This window comes from Poecilia reticulata, chromosome 4 (assembly GCF_904066995.2).
Source record: "Poecilia reticulata chromosome 4, P_reticulata-male-v2, whole genome shotgun sequence".
Taxonomy (NCBI): domain Eukaryota; kingdom Metazoa; phylum Chordata; class Actinopteri; order Cyprinodontiformes; family Poeciliidae; genus Poecilia; species Poecilia reticulata.
The window spans coordinates 16,743,129-16,761,061 of record NC_088833.1 but is presented as its reverse complement, the minus strand read 5'-3'; the positions used below and the strand labels follow the sequence as shown (position 1 = coordinate 16,761,061).

At 38.8% G+C, this 17,933-nt stretch overlaps 2 protein-coding genes across 3 annotated transcripts; one reads left to right on the top strand and one right to left on the bottom strand.

The window, feature by feature from the left end:
- The first annotated feature begins 4,215 nt into the window (after positions 1-4,215).
- Positions 4,216-6,667, top strand: timm13 (translocase of inner mitochondrial membrane 13 homolog (yeast)). The gene is made up of 3 exons (XM_008407958.3): positions 4,216-4,456; positions 4,676-4,744; positions 5,590-6,667. Exons 1-3 carry the CDS (start codon positions 4,337-4,339, stop codon positions 5,686-5,688), a joined length of 288 nt encoding a protein of 95 aa, XP_008406180.1. The 5' UTR covers positions 4,216-4,336; the 3' UTR covers positions 5,689-6,667.
- A 96-nt stretch (positions 6,668-6,763) lies between these two features.
- tmprss9 (transmembrane serine protease 9) lies at positions 6,764-17,896 on the bottom strand. 2 transcript variants are annotated; one of them, XM_081606393.1, is made up of 16 exons: positions 16,250-17,896; positions 14,996-15,197; positions 14,176-14,303; positions 14,028-14,095; positions 13,771-13,946; positions 13,576-13,620; positions 12,884-12,997; positions 12,601-12,766; positions 12,244-12,518; positions 11,844-11,986; positions 11,215-11,500; positions 11,023-11,136; positions 10,778-10,946; positions 10,420-10,685; positions 9,166-9,302; positions 6,764-7,801 (listed from the first exon to the last, which is right to left on the bottom strand). In XM_081606393.1, exons 2-16 carry the CDS (start codon positions 15,126-15,128, stop codon positions 7,640-7,642), a joined length of 2,382 nt encoding a protein of 793 aa, XP_081462519.1. In that variant the 5' UTR covers positions 15,129-15,197; positions 16,250-17,896; the 3' UTR covers positions 6,764-7,639. The 2 variants fall into 2 exon arrangements, with proteins under 2 accessions (XP_081462519.1, XP_081462518.1); XM_081606392.1 differs by having other exon boundaries at positions 11,023-11,500.
- Between the last annotated feature and the right edge of the window lie 37 nt (positions 17,897-17,933).

The window sequence follows — 17,933 nt, the reverse complement described above, 5'->3', positions numbered from 1 at the left end:
GAACTTGCCCCCTTATAGATTTCTTAATTTTTCTTCTTTTTTTGTTACACTTGCAGGTTTCAAATCATCAAATGCTGAGCAAACAACCACCCTGGCCCTATATGGAAAATTTATTGCACCTCTGAATCTAGTAACTCGGTGTGTTACCTTTGCTCGCAACATCTGCAAGTGTTGGTGATGTCCATGACTCTTATCCATTGATGTGGAGGAATGTTGACCTGCTATTCTTTGAAGAAATGCTTTAATTCAAACACATTGGAGGGGTTTTTTTTGGCTATAGTGCATATCAATCAGATATGTCTCCTTATTTGGGTAATCCAAGGTATTTATTTATTGCTATATAACCCTATACTTCAGCAATCATGGTTCCACCAGTTATTTCCAGTAATCCAAGTGAGAATACGGACTCCTTTCAGAAAGTTCAACTTTTGTTTTATTCCAAGGAATGTTTCCCAAAACATTTTGCATTTTATATGTTCATGTAATGTTTTATTGTTTCTTTGTCCCTTTTGAGATTCTCTGTAAGGGTGGCAAATACAGTTTCATGTGATTCCATGTCCTAGATGTTTGTCATCTTGTGATTTTGCAAAGGAAAGAATCTCAGATTACATTTTGCATTTTAATTTAAGCGCTAAAACGGACACTAGGATTGTTTGAACTCATTGGCTCAACTAACTCCACACAGGCCTAACCAACAGACTCAATGATCTTATGATTGCGGGTTAAGATTTTGTGAGGCGCCTCAAATTGCTTCTTTAGTGAAATTCCCATTTTCTGCAGGATCTGAGTGCTTGTGAGGTTTTAAAAGAATTCTTATAAAGAATCTCCCTGCATTTCAGGCAGGCTCCTAGAAGAAATAGTAACGCCAGCTTGTAATCCATCAAATTCAGTCTGTCCATGCAAAGAAATCAAGAATCAACACCGAACAACAGAAGCTTGTGTTTATGTTGCAAAGTGCATTTCAAAATAAAAAGGTGTGCCTGATTTCCCTGAATTCTTTAGCGACAGATATCTTTAGGTATTTGAAAAATTAAAGTTATCTCTGTTGGGATATGCCTGAACTTGTCCACAAGTGTATTTAATGTCATGAGAGAAAAGCTGTATTTAGGTGTGCCAGTTCCACCATTGTGCAACCTGCTGCTACGGTTTACTGAAGGAGCACAGTCATTGTTCATGCCATTAGCAGTACCTGTTTTTCACGTTTTGACAAGTTAATAAAACACCTCAAAGCAAAAAAATAATAATTATTTGAATATTTAATGAACATACAATTTGGGAGACCCTGTCTTTTTTTTGCACTAAACTGAGTGACCCACAGCAGCAGGACCCCAACTTGCAGAGCAGATTCCACACTTCTCAGGTTTCCCCTTCCCCTCTATGAGCTCCTCGCTCCCTCTTACTGTCACTCAGCAGCTGCTTCTGAAGCTTCAAAGCTGCTGCTGTTCCTCAGCTGTCACAGTTTGTGTGGATGAGAGCATGTCTGTTTTTCAGTAATCTCCTTTTTCATACTCTGCCTCTCATTGTTTTCACAATGATAGCATCCAATTTCAGTGCCAGTCATGTCAAAATATTATGCGGCTGTGCAAAAGTACTCATACCTTTGAGCTGTCCCACATTTTGTTGCATTACAGCCACTATCCCCATTATTTTCAGTGTGATTTTATGAGACAAACACAAGGTAGTACATAATTGAGAAATCAAATTGATATAGCTTGCATTTCTTCATGAATAAGAATCTTAAAGGAGAGGCATCTATTAGTATTTCGAACCTCTGAATCAAACACAGACTTGATTCAAATAAAAAAATGTTAACTCTGGAGGACCTACAGTGGTCCACAGCTCAGGTGCGAGATTCTATCAACAAAGTTTTTCACCTTTTGCCACAAGACAGTATAGGGGATCCAGCAAAAAAAACTGCCATGTCATATGCAATCAAAATTGAACTGTCATAGTTTGGCATAAAACTAACATCACATATCAGCCTGAATACACATCAGCCACATAGTGTAACATGATGGCAGCATAATCATGTTTTCACTTTCTCTAGTGGAAACAAGAAACCAATAATGATGTGAAGAATGATACAGCTAAATACCGCTGAAACAAAGCTGAAAAAAACTTGTTAAATGCTGAAAAAATACTTCAGGCAGAGGTTAGAGATGCACTTCTCTGCAAAAGAACATCCCCTACAATAGAGTTAAATATATGGAAAGCTGATTGACCTCTCAAGGCTTAGTGGTGTAATTTACTTGTGAAGCTTGAATTCAGATGTAAGAAATGTATTTGTAAAAACTTTTAACAAAACACATCATTTATCTCCCACTTCATAATTACGCCCTACTTTTAGATAAAATCCTAACAAAACACATTTCTGTTTCTGATCGTAGCAGGACAAAACGTGAAAAAAAAACAAGGGGTATGAATGATTCTGCAAGCACTGCACTGCTTCACACTTGGAGGTCCCTAGCGACAGTCAGGGTGTAACTTCAAAGCTCAGCATCAGTAACCACACACTCTTGTAATTTATATTTTCATAACCGTGGCTGCCTGGCCTCGCTGGAGCCTTGTCTGAAAGCTGACTGGACCAAATGCTTTCATACACAAGTGTGCCTGAAGGAGATTAAGATTTTAAAGAGATTAGAATAATGAAGGTGATTATAATCTAGGGTTAATTCATTTTGCTGCTCTGTGACCCTCCCCCTCCACCAGCCAAAACTCTGTGCTTGTTCCTCTATACAAGCATTGTGTAACTGTTCATTAAATACTCAAAGGGAGGCCCGCCACTCATCGGACCCCCCACAATTATGCCCTAATGCCCCTAGGAGTCTTCAGTTCACCACTGTCCGTTTGGAAAACAGTAACCGTTACTTTATTGTTGCCAAAGGGCTCACTGCACCACATGTTTGTTCACTCAAGGCAGGTGGTCTTCCCACTGAGGTCAACGTCTGAAACATAAGGCGAGGAGTCTTTACAAGGGTCGTCTTCCCTCCCAAGGTCTCAGCAATGAACAAATAAGAGGTTCATATAATCATTAAAGAATGTTGCATATTTAGAGATTCTTCAATGAATTGTGGAAATATTGGTGATTAACTGTCTTGCCTTTATCGCAAATAAAAGATAAAGGATTTTCTATTCTATTCAACAATGTTTAAACTCAGTTTATAGATGTTTGCAATGGGTTAAAGGTAACACTCCTAAGTGGGCAATAAAAAATATAAATGTTTTGTGAACAATACAGCAGTATTTGTTGGTACAACATTTAGAAAAAAACTCAATAGGATTTTATTTTGCTCTGATTTGGCTGTGTGGAGTGTGTCTCCACCTTGTGGTAAATGTCCAATAACGTATGTACATGATGAGGGTTTGAGATTTGGACCAACTCATAACTACCCATACAGATAACTTTGTTAATCTCTGGACCTTCTTTGTATAGAACAAACATTAAAATAATCATTAAAAAGCTGTTGACACACAAATTAGTCCCACTTTTAACCCTTTACTGACAAAAGTCTTGAGTTTTGGAATATTTAAAATTATCTTCAGCAATATGTCTGAATCATTTCAAACCTTTTCTTTGAACTTAAGCTGCTTGTTAATTGATTTTCAATATAGTATTTTACCATCTTTAAATAATATAATAATGTGTTCTGATATTTCAACCGATAAAACACCCCTGAAGTCAGCAGCATCAGCAGGACTCAGGGGAACTTGATTGCATCCTGAGGAGGTAATTCAGCCATTTGATTCATATGTGTTAGACCAGGGACACATCAAGAAGTTGCATGACTTCAGCCCTCAAGGTCTGGATTTGAAGACCTCTGATCTAAAGCAGACAGGGCAGTGTGCTTTATAGACCAGGGTTGGGAAGCACTTTTTTAATCAAACATCAACAACATAGCTGTTGAACTATAAGAGCTGTCCTGGGCAGTGATCCAAATGGCCGCTATCAAAAGATGCCACCATTTGGGATGACTCCGCTATACACACACACACACCCCACACACACACCCACACACACACACACACATATATATATATATATATATATATATATATATATATATATATATATATATATATATATATATATATATATATAATAATTTTTTTTACGTATAAATAAAACAAATGTTGAATTAAGAGCGTTACTTTGAGTCTATTTACAGAACTTCATTTCCCGTGATGCAGAGTACATCTTTTGACGGAAATGACGTTGAGCGTTTTCCTTCTTTGTCAAGGGCACTGGAAACTGTATGAAACCTAGCAGCTGTAGTCTGCACGTGTAGCCGTAAACCAGCTTAATAAAGTATCTATTTTGAGCCGGACACTGGTAGAGATGGACGGGTTCGGGTCAGACTTCTCAGCAGGAGGGTCCGGTGGTAAAATTGACACCGGGACCATCATGGAGCAGGTTAAAGTCCAAATAGCGGTGGCTAACGCTCAGGAGCTCCTGCAGGTAAACCAATGGATCTTTGATGCTAAGCTAACAAGATACAGTTAAGCTGTGTGTTACGTGTGATTGCCACTGCAAATATATTTTGATACAGCCGATAATTTGTCAGCTAGTATAGAAAATAATGTTTTGAAATACACACTGGTTTTAATACAAGTTTGCTTGTGTTGCCCACTCCGAATGCCTGCAAGTGTTACAATCACCACTGTTTTTATGCTTCAGAGAATGACTGATAAATGCTTCAAGAAGTGTATAGGAAAGCCTGGAAGCTCATTGGACAATTCTGAACAGGTATGTGTTCTAGAGATGGTCAAAGTTTTTTTTAATTTTTATTACAACTCTCACCGACTCAGAAGTTTGTATGAACTTTTTGTAATTTTTTGTTTAGCTTAGATGTTGTAGTTATGATTTTGATGTAACCGTGTAGTATCTCCCGTGTGCCTTTGGTTATTTCTATATCTGCTTATGGCACAAGCTAACTAAGCTGATAGGGGGACCGCAAGAGCATAGAAATGATCTCAAAGCGTCAAATTTGTAGTTGATGTTGTTTAAGGTTCATTCTTTAAGCTATGCCTTATGAATATCACATTTCAATAAGTATTTTTTAAATTAAATATTCAGAAGGATTTTTAAAAAGTTGCAAATGTAACCATACATTACATAAAATAATGTAATGTGCAATAATGTACTACGTGCTGTAATTACTACGTGATCATAAATTACAGAGTCACATATTTAATGTTGCTAATTCTTGTGTCTTATTTTCAATACACATTGTAACAATAAGTTAATTCATTAATTGATTAACCAATGACTCCTGATGTTTCACTGAAACGTTGAAATTCAGACATGACCGTCGGACAAAATGAATCCGAGAAATAACCTTATCTGAACAGTTTATTTGATACATAATAATGCAATAATTAAAAGTTTAGCTTTTTTCCCCTTTGTCATAACTACTGCTGCACGATATTTCAAATAGCAACCTTCATTGCAACATATATATTTCAAAGAGCTGCTTAGATTCAACATTGATAACAATAAATCTTTCTCTGCCCTTTATAAACAGAACTTAAACAACTCTCTTACAAGATGCTACACCTGTTTTCTTTCTTCTTCATTTTTCCCCCTCTCAGAAATGCATAGCCATGTGCATGGACAGATATATGGACGCCTGGAACACTGTGTCCAGAACATACAACTCCAGGCTGCAGAGAGAACGAGCTCGAATGTGAAAAAAACTCCAAAACTCGCTACCTCCTTCTCTTTGTCGGGTCGCTGCTGCACTGTGAGGACAAGGCACAGTGCAGCACTGGAGCAGATGTACAACGTCGGCAGCACAACACCCCCCTGTCTTGTCACAATTGGACAGATGAGGCCTGTGGACTCTGACCCGTAACAGAATCTTTGTGGACATTTTTACTTTTACTTTTGAGGAAATGTTTGCCAATAAAGTTTAATTATTCCTGTTATATGTAATAAATGCAGTAGCAGATGGAGCAAAGGCTGATGTTTAACTGGGAAAATGATCAGATTGGACAGAAACACTTTGCACCACCTCCTAGAACTTATGCTTTTACACTATAAATCACACATGCCACTCAATATCTATGCATCTTTTTAATTGATTTCCTCTCTAGTTATGCATTTAGCCTGCAGCTACATCCTCCTCAGACGCTCACAAATCTGGCTTAGACTAAGTTGGCTGACAGTTGATGTGTTAATGTTATTGGATAAAGCTGGCTAACTCCTTCGGATTTTACCTGAAATCCTGTCTAAGAATGCCACTGGGGCTCTGAGCTAATGCATAAACAAGCAAAACGTATTACCTAGTTGCAATAAACATAATGTGGACCTGTTGGCAACATTATCTGTAACTTTAAAGTCTCACAGCTGACATTCACAGCCCTCCAGCCAGCCTATATCAAGCTACAGCTGAAGAACAAAACAGTTTTGTCTGACATGTTTCCTATGTGTTACTCTAGCTGCTGCCCTTCCACAGTGGTGGGCTTGTTTCAGCCGGGCTCTGCTTCACACAGTCAGGATACAGCACCGTTGTCAGCTCTGTGTGTGTGTAGCTGCTCTGGTGTACGGGGAAGTACAACCCATCTGCATAGTTTGAGTGAGAGAAGCCTGTAAGCACCGACTGCAGAGGATTTGTGTGCAAAAAGAAATTATTTTAATTGGGAAAAAAAATAAATCTGGTTAATCAGGTTTCTTCTCTGTGTCTCAAGTGTGATTGAAAGAACACTACAGGTTTTAAGTATTTAGTCTTAAGTATTTTTTACACACACTTTCCCAAGAAAACCCATCTTTTCTTAAAAATATGACACTGAAATTCTAAAGAAAGATAAATGAACCTTTAAATGAATGAACAGTGTACACAGTTTATCAACAACATTGAACACCAGCCGAATGTTTGTGCACCCCAGGCCTCTATAACAACCTCAGATAAATTTGTTAGCTTGGCTGGGATAGATGAGTAAAAAGCCTGTAGCATCTTAATCTCACTGAAAACTTATAAAAAATCCAACTTTAAAAAAAAACAAATTACCTCTAAAGATGAGGTATGGAGGCAAACATATTTATGAAATGAGTAAGAACTCCTATAATGTTACTGTACATCCCATTGTTGCACAATCGGGTTGCAATCCAAGTTTGGAGGCCATATAAAATTGTGTTTTGTGCCATTCCTGAGACATTAATATTGTGTAGAAAGGTGCAACTTTGCAGGAATTCAGAACATGTCAGGATGCAGGGATCTCCAGCATCATGCTGCACTGCAATAAGCGGATCCATGATCAGTGATTTTTAATGCTGAGGCTGGCCAGTGTACTCTCAGAAAGCCACACAGTATAAAAATAACAGAAACAGCACCTTTACCAGTATTCATACCTATCAAGAAAATAAATAAGTGTAATAAATAACTTTAATCATGCTACTGTTGGTAGTGAGTTACCCACAGCTGATGATTGTTTTGTCAGTACATGCTGAATGGTCCAGGTTAGGCACAGTGTTGCAAACAGCACCCATGACACATAGGTCAGTGTTTTGTTAACTGAGGAAATGTTTAGCTGGCCTTTGGCATGACTTTAGTCCTTGTACAGTATGGGAACGTGGAGAAGACGTATCAGTAAAATCCACTGTTTCTGCAAGTTTTTCTCTACAGTTTTTTTTCCTCCCTCATCAAAAAGGTAGGTGTGTTGATATCCATTTCCTGACAGAGGTCACCCGAGTATAAACCCCTGGAAAACCAGTTCGTCCACATCCGTGTCCCCAGCTGGTCACACCGGCGATAAACCACGGGCCAGAGTTATGGCGGCACGTCAGCGGCCCACCAGAATCCCCCTGGAAACATCAAGAGTTTGGTTATTCAAACCAGAATACAAATTGCCTCATTTTTAGGTCTCTGGTCAATAAAAGGGGAACTTTGGGCTATTTATGGCACCTGACTGCAATTTACAGGTAACACAATGGACATTTGGAAAAGCTAGAGCAATATTATTATTTTTTTATTTTAAATTCTTTCTTTTTTTTCAATTGAAAAAATAATAGCGGGGTATATATACAATAAGTATGTATTTTTAGTAACCACATTTTTAGCTTTTGTTTTAATTTTAAACTAAATATCCTTTAACATTTGGTCAAACAAGACTCTGAGTCTGAAAGTTGGCAAAATACAGTAAAAATGCTTTTTTGAGATTAAAGCAAACTTTAAGACCAAAGAAATAGCAATCAACTATTATTTTTTCTGTTTTAAAATACCTGAAACTTCTTTTTTTTTACCTCAGCTCAATCTACAATAGGTACAAATAATTTTTTTCTAAACATGTAGGCTATTTTTTTTGTTTTAATAAAAAAAAAAAAAAAAAAGAAACAATCAGGTTTAGTTCATTTTCAAGCAAGAAAAAAAGTATTAAAAATACAGCTCTGGAAAAAAAAATTACGAGACCACTGCACTGAACCCCAAATGAAAACCTCAGTTATTCCACCAAATATTGATTTCTGAACTCTTCCTGAATTGAAGCATTAGTATTGTTTCTAAATGATTATGAACTTGTTTTCTTTGCATTATTTGAGATCTGAGAGCACTGTATCTTTTTCCTTATTTTGACCATGTCTTATTTTCTGCCAATAAATGCTAAATATTTGCTTGGAATTTCGGAGACATGTCAGTAGTCCATAGAATAAAATAACAATGTTCATTTTACTCAAACATGTACCTATACAGAGTAAAATCAGAGAAACCCTGATCATTTTAAGTCATCTCTTAATTTCTTACAGAGCTGTATAATTAACATAACATAATTAAAAATGAAATTATGACCAGGTGCTTTGACTAAGGCAGGAATGGAGTTTTTTTTTTTTTTTTTTAAATAAAAGGACAATTAAACAAGGTTAGAAGTGCCCAAGGTGTTTCAAAAAAGCCAACTTTTACCACATTCTTCTTTCTTCTCTAATGTCTTGTGACTTTATTCTGCCATATTTGGGTTTCCAAAGTCCTAGAAACCTTTACAGTATGAAGGGAGAGCTTCACTTTGCTCTCACTGAACTACTCAACCACTGTTTAAAAAAGGGCCCAACTTTCCAGCACCCCTGAGAGCTTTCTGTTACTGCCCAGAAACTGCCAAGAGTGGACCACCCAGAAGCTTGGCATAAAAACAGGCACAGATATATTTCTTTTTAAAATGATATCACACGGCGTTTCTTACCAGGCAGGTGTCCCGTCCTCCCTCCATGAATCCGGCACACATCATGCTGGGTGTCAGCACGTTGCTATATGACAGCTGACAGTCTTCCTGATCGATGATGTTCACGGCAGCTTTCTGCAGCAGGTTGGTCAGAGAGCCTGGGGGAAACAATTATCCTTAATGGATTAATATTATTAAAAATTGGTACAAAAACTTCAATGTAGCAAATATGATTGTATTTTGTAGAATAATGAATAGAGATTTCATAAAGAAATACATTGTGAAAAGTGTTATATACACAATCATATTCAATAAATTAGGAGGTGTGTTCTGATGAGGCTCATTTTTCAGATTAAAAGTGTCTTGAGAATCGACAACTTTAATTAAGGCTATCTGTATTAAAAATGTTTTTTTCTTTTTATTCGTTTTATGTAATATTTTAATTTTAAACGATATGCTTTTGTTAACTGTGTGGAAAATCATCATAATTAACAGAATTAATGGCTTTCAAATGTTCAACCGTGTGTAATTAGTTTGCATAATGCATTATTCAATAATATTCCAATTTTCTGAGTCTGAGGAACAATTGTTGTTTTCTTAATATAAAAAAAAATTATAGAATTTTTTCAGCCCTCCTAGGGAAAGTGTAAAAAAACACACTAAAACAAATTACTCTTGTTTCAGTTCATGAAATTTTAGGAACATTAAAGGGTGAAAATGCCACTAATATTTAATAATAATAATAATACAAATAATAATAATAATAATAATAATAATAATAATAATAATAATAATAATAATAATAATAATAATAATAATAATAATCAAAATATTCAAACCTTTTATCCAATTCATCAAATGGAATATGAGTGAAACTATTTCCGGTTTTAATAATTATTGTGACAAAATCTCATATGGTTAGTAGTAATACCTATTTAAAGTGAAATTACCTCTACATAATAACCACAATATTTATCATAATATCTATAATTTGGACATGCATAACCTTAAATTGTGCTGAGGTGCTTCAAACACCTCCAGACACATAGCTAATTATTTCAAACTTTTGAGGGTTGTTTTTGGTGTTTAAGGTGGCATCACCAGGTATGATTTCAACTTTCACGTAGGATCAGTTTGGTTTAGATTGTTTTTCTTTTCGGATAATTGTAAAAACCATTTTTATGGATATGCAGGAATTTTTTTTATATTAAAATTTGTTTGATTATCAAAAACATGTAACATAAAAACAAAGTTAATGTTTTGTGTGACTCTCACCTCCTTCCTTCATGGATCCCCAGCCTGTGATGTAGCACTCTGAGTTCTCCAGGAAGAGATGCACCGGCGAGGGAAGACACACTGCCTGGATGGTGTAGGACACCGGGGCCGGGACTGCCATCTCCACCAGAGCCACATCATGGTCCATGTTGGTGCCATTAAAAGCCGGGTGGACGATCACTCTCTGTATGGGAATAACCAGTGCGCCTAACCCAGACCGCAGCACAGACCCGAGGCTTACGGCCCACTCAGTGGGGTTAGAATCACTATGGATGAAAACCATGAAATAAAACTAGTTAGTTAGTTGAGGCCTTTTATTACGATTAAAACATGCTTATTTTACTGTAGATATTTGTACCTGTTAAAACAGTGTGCAGCAGTCAGTAACCACTTCTTGTGAATGAGCGTGGTGCCGCAGCGATGTTGTTTCTGGTGCTGCAGACTGCCAATCCACGGCCACTCTCCCCGCCGAGCCGTGACTCCACCTATGATCCGCTGAACACCCAGCGCAGGACGAACACCACAGTCTGGAGCAAAGACAAAGCTCGAGTACCAAGTTGTCGAAACCCAACATTCACTGTGTTTTACGCCCATAGACATTACCACAGTTTTTCTCGTCTGCTTCATTGGGGCAGTCGGGGATTCTGTCACACTCCGGGTTGACTTTACTGATGCACAAACTGGAGCCACATTGGAAGTTCTCACTGCAGTTTGTGGCTGTAATACATAACAGTATTACTGTCATGGGATTATTTGTAATAAGAAATAAATTCCCAGTTTTAATGGCCACATTACCAGATTGAGGGACTCCAGCAGGTTCATCCATTGCCACACCCTGAGGCACTAGGAGGCTCTCAGAGGACTTACTGGTCAACGGGGCTGGTATTGTTGGAACAAGCTTTACTTGGTCATTGACCAAAGCTGGATCTGTGTATTTTAGAATAAAGTTTCTGAGCTTGGTGATGCGGGCATAAACTCCAGGCCTGTTGACCTGGGCACAACCCACACCCCAGCTCACCACCCCGGCCAGAAAGAACCTCCCGGGGCCGCCCTCGCACACAAGGGGCCCTCCAGAGTCACCCTGCAGGTCAGACACAAGGACATGGGTTTAGCTGAAGGAATCCTGCCGGAAGTTTGTCTAGCTGAGCCACAAAATCTTAAATTGAAATTCTTGAATCTTATGACGTTTTCTTTACAGAGGCTAATAGCCATTGTTAGCCTCTGTAGTTATTAGCCTCAGTGTTCTTATGCAGGACAATTTCCTATATGAAGTTGTCCTTATTAAGATAGAAGATAATTACAACAACTCTATCCATAACATTTGTTTTAGGAATAAATCACCTTTGATCCCAGAGATTTACAATAAATGCTGCAGGAGAAAATTGGAAAATTAGAAACTCCACCTTATGTGAGCCTCCACTGACCTGACAGGAGTCCACCTTCCCCTGCAGGAATCCAGCACACATCATTTTGTGAGTAATAGCACCTCTGTACACAGACGACTGATTGCACGCCTTGGAGTCTATGATCTTAACCAACGCTTTTTGCAGCGTGTTGGGGACATGTGCTGAGCAACAGAAGAACACAAATCAACTCGTGGCCTGGTAAAGTCATAGAAAATTTGCAAATAAGTTTCTATTTTCAATTAGTGTGTGCATGGGAAAAATAAATGCAGGCCAAAAAACAATATCTATTGAAGATGTCACAAGGCAATATTTAGGACAACATGTTGCTATAAACATAAATCTTATATTAATGTTAGCTGCGTTCTGTTTTAAATTACGTATTTGATGGAATAAAGTGTTTGCATGTGTGCGAACTCACTGCTAAACTGCTGCAGAGCGCCCCACCCAGACACAATGCAGCTCTGACCGGGCTCAAAGACGTGGGACGGCGGGGGAATGCAGACAGGCTGGATGTAGGAGTTGAAGGTGAGGGGCGTCTCCAGCTCCAGGACAGTCACATCGTTGTTGCTGGTCATGGGGTCGTATTCAGGATTGACAATAATCGACTTGATGTTAATAGATTTCGACTCGGCCTCTATGCCGTTGGCCAGCTTGGCTCCAACCAGTGCTGTCCATTCACTGGGATTGTTGGCACTGAAATGAGAAAAGATACAAGCCTTGAGATATGTTCAAGATGGATAAATATAAAATAAATAATCGCACACAAGTAAAATACCCTTCAAAGCAGTGTGCTGCACTGACGATCCAGCGCTCGTTGATGATGGAGGCTCCACATGTGTGTCTCCAGTGGTACCTCAGGCTGACCTGCCAGGGCAGCTCGCCTTGGCGGGCGTCCTCACCACCGACTATCCGACTCCCCATGGCTGGGCGTAAGCCGCAGTCTGTTCAGGATCATCAGGAGGAGATCTGTATTTGTAATGTGTGCTGCGTTTTCTGCAAACTGTGCCTGCTTGATATTGGCTGGGAGAAACAGACACTTGTACTCTGAAGCTGCTTACCACAGCGAGCCTCATCAGATGCATCTGCACAGTCGGGGATGAAGTCACACGCTGGGTTTCTTTTAGTAATACATTCACCGTTTTCACAGGTGTATGCATTTTCCGGACACCTTGCTGAAAATTTGAAAGTGAAGAGTTAATTTGCATTCAGCCTGAGTCAATACTTCATGGTACAGTCTTATGCTGCAGTTACAGCTGCAGGTTTTATGGGACTGGTGTACAACAACTTTCCACATCTAGAGATGTAAATCTGAGCCCATTCCTTTCCCAGACTGTCAATTTAGTGTTACACTTGTGCCAGGCTATGAACATTCCTCTGATTTAAACTTCTCCACAACCCTAAGTTATCTTCTATGTACTCCGGTCTTCATTTTCCTGTCCGTTAACTAATGTAACTTTTCTGAGTTTTTTTCTGTATCATTTCTCTTCCACTTCATAATTGTACACTAAATCCTTTATCACATGAAATCCTTCCAAAATTATGAAGGTTTATGGTTGTGTTCCATGACAAAATGTAAAAAGTTAAATCGGCATGAATGAAACTTACACAGGCACAGAAGACTTAATGTATTTTAAAACCAAGCTTTTGGGTTAAATAAACAATTTTCAACATAAATTAAAACAGAATATTCCAAAAATTCAGAGATTTTGAAGCCTAGATAAACAAAAAAAACAAAATCATAATAACTCACCTGTCATCTCATCTCCAGTTGCATAAAACGACTTCCCACTGACTCCTGTTGAAAATGAAACATTTAGCTCTGATATCCCCATTTCTCTCACCTGCTCATCATCATCATCATCATCATCATCATCATCATCATCATCATCATCATCATCATCATCATCATCATCATCATCATCATCATCATCACGATGATAGTTACCTAATAAGACAACAGCGCTGATCTGTCCAAACCCAGGCACCTCTAGTGGTTTCCCATGCAACACTGAGCTGAGCCCTGCTCTCAGCAGGTCTCGAACAAAGTTATCTGAATACTGCTGGATTTTGGATACCCTGAAGAACAGCCTTAATGTTGCCATCACCTCACCATGTTTGCTACTGTAAAAGAGAGAAAAGTAAGCATGCTTCAGTGTGTTATCTTAAACAGTTTCTCTTGGTTAAACTACCTGTTTTACTTACCCAAAAGCAATAATGCTGCAGCCATCATAATGTTTTGATATCGACGAGGCAGTGAAGATATCTTTAACCTGAAATAGCAAAATAAATTACAGTGTTATCCTTCTGCATAAATGTTTCTGTTTTTACCATAGGACATTTCAGCCCTCACTTTGGACTTTAAAGCTGAGGAAAGTATTATAGAGAAACCAGAGTTTCCATCCTCCAGATCAGGACTGTACTTAAGTCCCTCCAGCTCCACGGTTTCCAAGAAATCCTGTGGTTCCTCCAGCAGGTATGCTGCCAACGAAAGAGGGGAAATGTTAGATTTCAACTAAAACAAAAGAAGCATAGGAAACAGCAGATTATTATCAACATCAAAAGACCTTACATAGTAGGATTCACAAAGGTTTTCATCATTATATAGTCACGTGAAAAAAATAAAATAAAAAATAGGGCGCCCCACAACAACCTACATATTTTTCTAAAGAAAAGATGGGAACTTTAAAAACATTCTGTGAAATAAAACCAATTTCTTGTAGTTATAAATTAGGACACAACTACATTTGCAATGAATAGTTCACATGATGAGCTCAGCTGATGTGCCGTCCCACCAGGTGTTTGCTAATTGCAGCTGCCACTAGTCTGAAGGAGCTGAATGGGGAGGGAGCTCTGTGAGGCAGAAGCTTGGCTTGGAAAAGGTGGAGGTTTGTGAAAACAAGCATTTAGGGACCCCCCGAATGGCTGCCACAGGAGACCCAATGATTTCTCAAACATGCATGAAAGAATCAAAGCAACTTTCCAGGTATGTTTTTGAAGAGTCAATAACATTATAACATGTTGTAATGCTCAAAAAAGTCAATTTTACATAGTACTGGCCCCTTAATGGGGAATCCAAATTTTTTTTTACAACTATATAACTGGTGTCAAAGGAACAAAAACCCCAACCGTATTTTGTAATTAATATAACTATAAAAACTCTTGTGACTCACCAATAGCAAGGCCTGCAAAGATGCCAACGATAAGGAAAAGGATGATGCAGGCTGCAACAATGCCTTTATGACAGCCGGTGTTGGAGGGCGAGGGTGACCACGACCCTCCACTGCCATCCTTACTGACGTCCATCTTGGACTCCCAGCTCCAGCCTCACATTCAACTGTCTTCACAGTGACGGGTGCATAGAGGGAACCGAGCCTAAGGATAAAACAGAAACATAGTAAAATAAACTAGACTAGAAGAGATTTCCATCAGCAGCCAAGACACAGCTGAGACAGATGAGACAAAACGGAACTTTGTGACCTACATGTTTAATGCTGTTTAGTTGATGTTGCGTTTCCCCCTGAACCCACCATCCTCACAATAAAACATGGCGTTAGAAGCATCATCCTATGGCGATACTTTAGATCAATACACAAGATGAAGGTGGATAAAGTTGATGGGAATAAAAGAGGGGACTAAATGCAAGGTGATCCTGGAAGAAAACTTATGGGAGGCAGCAAAAGAGTCATGACTGGAGTGGAGGCCCACCTTCCAGCAGGATAATGCAGCCAAAGCAACAATGAACTGGTTTGGATAAATGTTTCTCAACCGTGGTCTTTGGAAGTTTCCTTCCTGCAACACACCTGACTTAAATAAAGGATTGATTAGAAGGCCTCAGCAGCACTAGAACACAAAGTACTGTGGGTTCAGAAACACTGGTTTAGATCAAAGCATATTCATGAGTAGGAATGGCCTACTCAAAATCCAGACGTTTATTTAAGAATATGTGAATATTTAGTTTTCATTTAATCAGACCCAGCTTCAAAAATGTTGCCAACAATTTGTAAGGTAATGAAGGAAAAACAATTCAATTAAACCCCATCCAGCAGGAAAAGTATTTCAAATAAAAAACTAGAGAGCTTTATTTTATTTAATAAAAAGGCTATATTTTAAATTGCAACATGCGCCTTTCAGATGAACAGAGAATAATCTGAAACTTGAAGCTTAGTTCTTATACATCTTTTTGAAACGGCTGGTTGAAAAACAGTGAAACTCTTGAGAACGATCCACTAAGGAGTGCAGGCTGAGGTCTGCGTAAAGAATACCACAGAGGCCATGATGTTCTCCAGAAAAATGGACCAAATGTTCCAAAACCGTTTTTCTTTTCTGAACGATGTCTTTCTGCGCTCATTGACTGAATGAGGATTCATCTTGAGCAACAACAAAAGCAACCAGGACTTTCTGCTGCCTGCAGCAGCCGCACTCACCTCTTTCTTCTGTCATTATTCTGCGAGGAGAAGACAAAGATGACCCACAGTTCTCTCAGGAGCAGAGGCACAGATGGAGGACAAGGGGGGACTGGGCCAAGCAGGTCCGCTATTTGTTGTCCCCGATCTGGGGGTGGGTCAGGTCCTTATGCCTCAGGAAACTCACCGTTTCTGTTTGATCTAACAGGCTCAGTTCAGCCTCAGAAATCCCCGCTCAGCTCTCTGTCCATCCGTCCTGATCCTGTTTGGTCCCACCCAGGTGTACACAGCGGTTCCTCCTGTCACCTGTGATCTCCCATGGTTTGCAGGAAAATTTAAAACTCTCACTTATCCATCATTGCAATAAAACTGTGATTAAAAAAAAAAGTGGTAAATAAAAAAAGCAGGTATTTAGTAGAGCTCCTTGCCTTCCTCCGACAGAGCAGCTTGTGCTCTATTGACACAATGACTGAGCAGCCAGCAGAGGAGGGGCGAAGCCTGAAGGAATTTGGCCTTTTTATTCCACCATTTTTATTCCTAGCTCCTGAAAACCCATCAGAGACTTGCAGAGGAATACAGCTTCTGCAAGTAGCACAAATTACTTTCAAACCGAGGCTCCTCTTTTTAAAAAAAAAACTAATCTTATTCACTACGACACCCATACCAATGTTATCTTCAAAGGAACAATCCAAAAATAAGCATTGCTACCTAATCCCTCGGCCCTCCTTAAAGTGATTCTGTCTTAAAGCGACTAATACCACAAATGTGTCTTTGTGTGTGGACAAGCTTGAATGGCTTATCTTCAAACACAGAAACTCCCCTCTAAAGATCGTTATTAGATTCTTCTGTTACTGCATGAAAAGGTGAACTCAGTGGTCTGTTGACAGGTCACTGAGCTCACTGCTTCTGAGAACCACCACAGGCACATTTCAATAAATTCATTTTAGTAACGCTGATCAAACAGACTTGTGTATTACATAAATCAATTACACATTTTCAATTTGCATAAAGGATAACTGCAGTCTTCAAACATATGAAACAAAGTCTATTCAAGTTTGGAGGAGACATAAGGAGTGGGTGTTTTAGGAGTGAAACCCACACAAACTTAACTCTGAGATGGGCTTCGGCTGTTGTGTTCCCCATGTCAAACTACTCCTTCACCAGAGACAGGGCAGAATGGTCTTTCCTGGGCTAATGATTAAAATGAAATGGCTATGGTTCAGTTTTCTTAAGTCCTCTTTTCAGATTAGATTTAATTTGAATACAGTAAAACAAGGCTCCAAAGTCTGGAAGAAGAACAAAATCCAAGTAGATTGAGGCCTAGAGTGATGTTTGAACAGTGAATGATGGTTTTGGGATCGGTGTCATCTACTGGTGTTTATCTACTCAATTCAGTCCAATCATCTTAAGTCATTAACCAGGAAAAATGTATTTACTTTATGCTTCAGTGTACTAAGAAATCCTGATGGACATTTTCCATTAGGACTTGGCACCTGTCCTCACTGACTTTAAACCAGAAGTTCCACGTTACAGAGCATTGACAGTAATTAAAGCAAGAGCACCAAAGACCAGGTTGCACATGCATGTACTTTAAATAGACTAACATCTTAGCTGCAACCTTTTATCATTAAAATTAACAGTTACCACTTGAAATATTTCGCTATGTTTGAGATGCATGTGTACAAACAACTACTCATGCCTGAGC

Coding starts and splice junctions, on each gene's coding strand:
- timm13 (XM_008407958.3), top strand. CDS start 4,337: ATGGACGGGTTCGGGTCAGACTTCTCAGCAGGAGGGTCCGGTGGTAAA. Junction 4,457..4,675: donor ACGCTCAGGAGCTCCTGCAG/GTAAACCAATGG, acceptor TTTATGCTTCAG/AGAATGACTGATAAATGCTT. Junction 4,745..5,589: donor CATTGGACAATTCTGAACAG/GTATGTGTTCTA, acceptor TCCCCCTCTCAG/AAATGCATAGCCATGTGCAT.
- tmprss9 (XM_081606392.1), bottom strand. CDS start 15,128: ATGGACGTCAGTAAGGATGGCAGTGGAGGGTCGTGGTCACCCTCGCCC. Junction 14,096..14,175: donor CCTCAGCTTTAAAGTCCAAA/GTGAGGGCTGAA, acceptor TTGCTATTTCAG/GTTAAAGATATCTTCACTGC. Junction 11,987..12,243: donor CGCTCTGCAGCAGTTTAGCA/GTGAGTTCGCAC, acceptor TCTGTTGCTCAG/CACATGTCCCCAACACGCTG.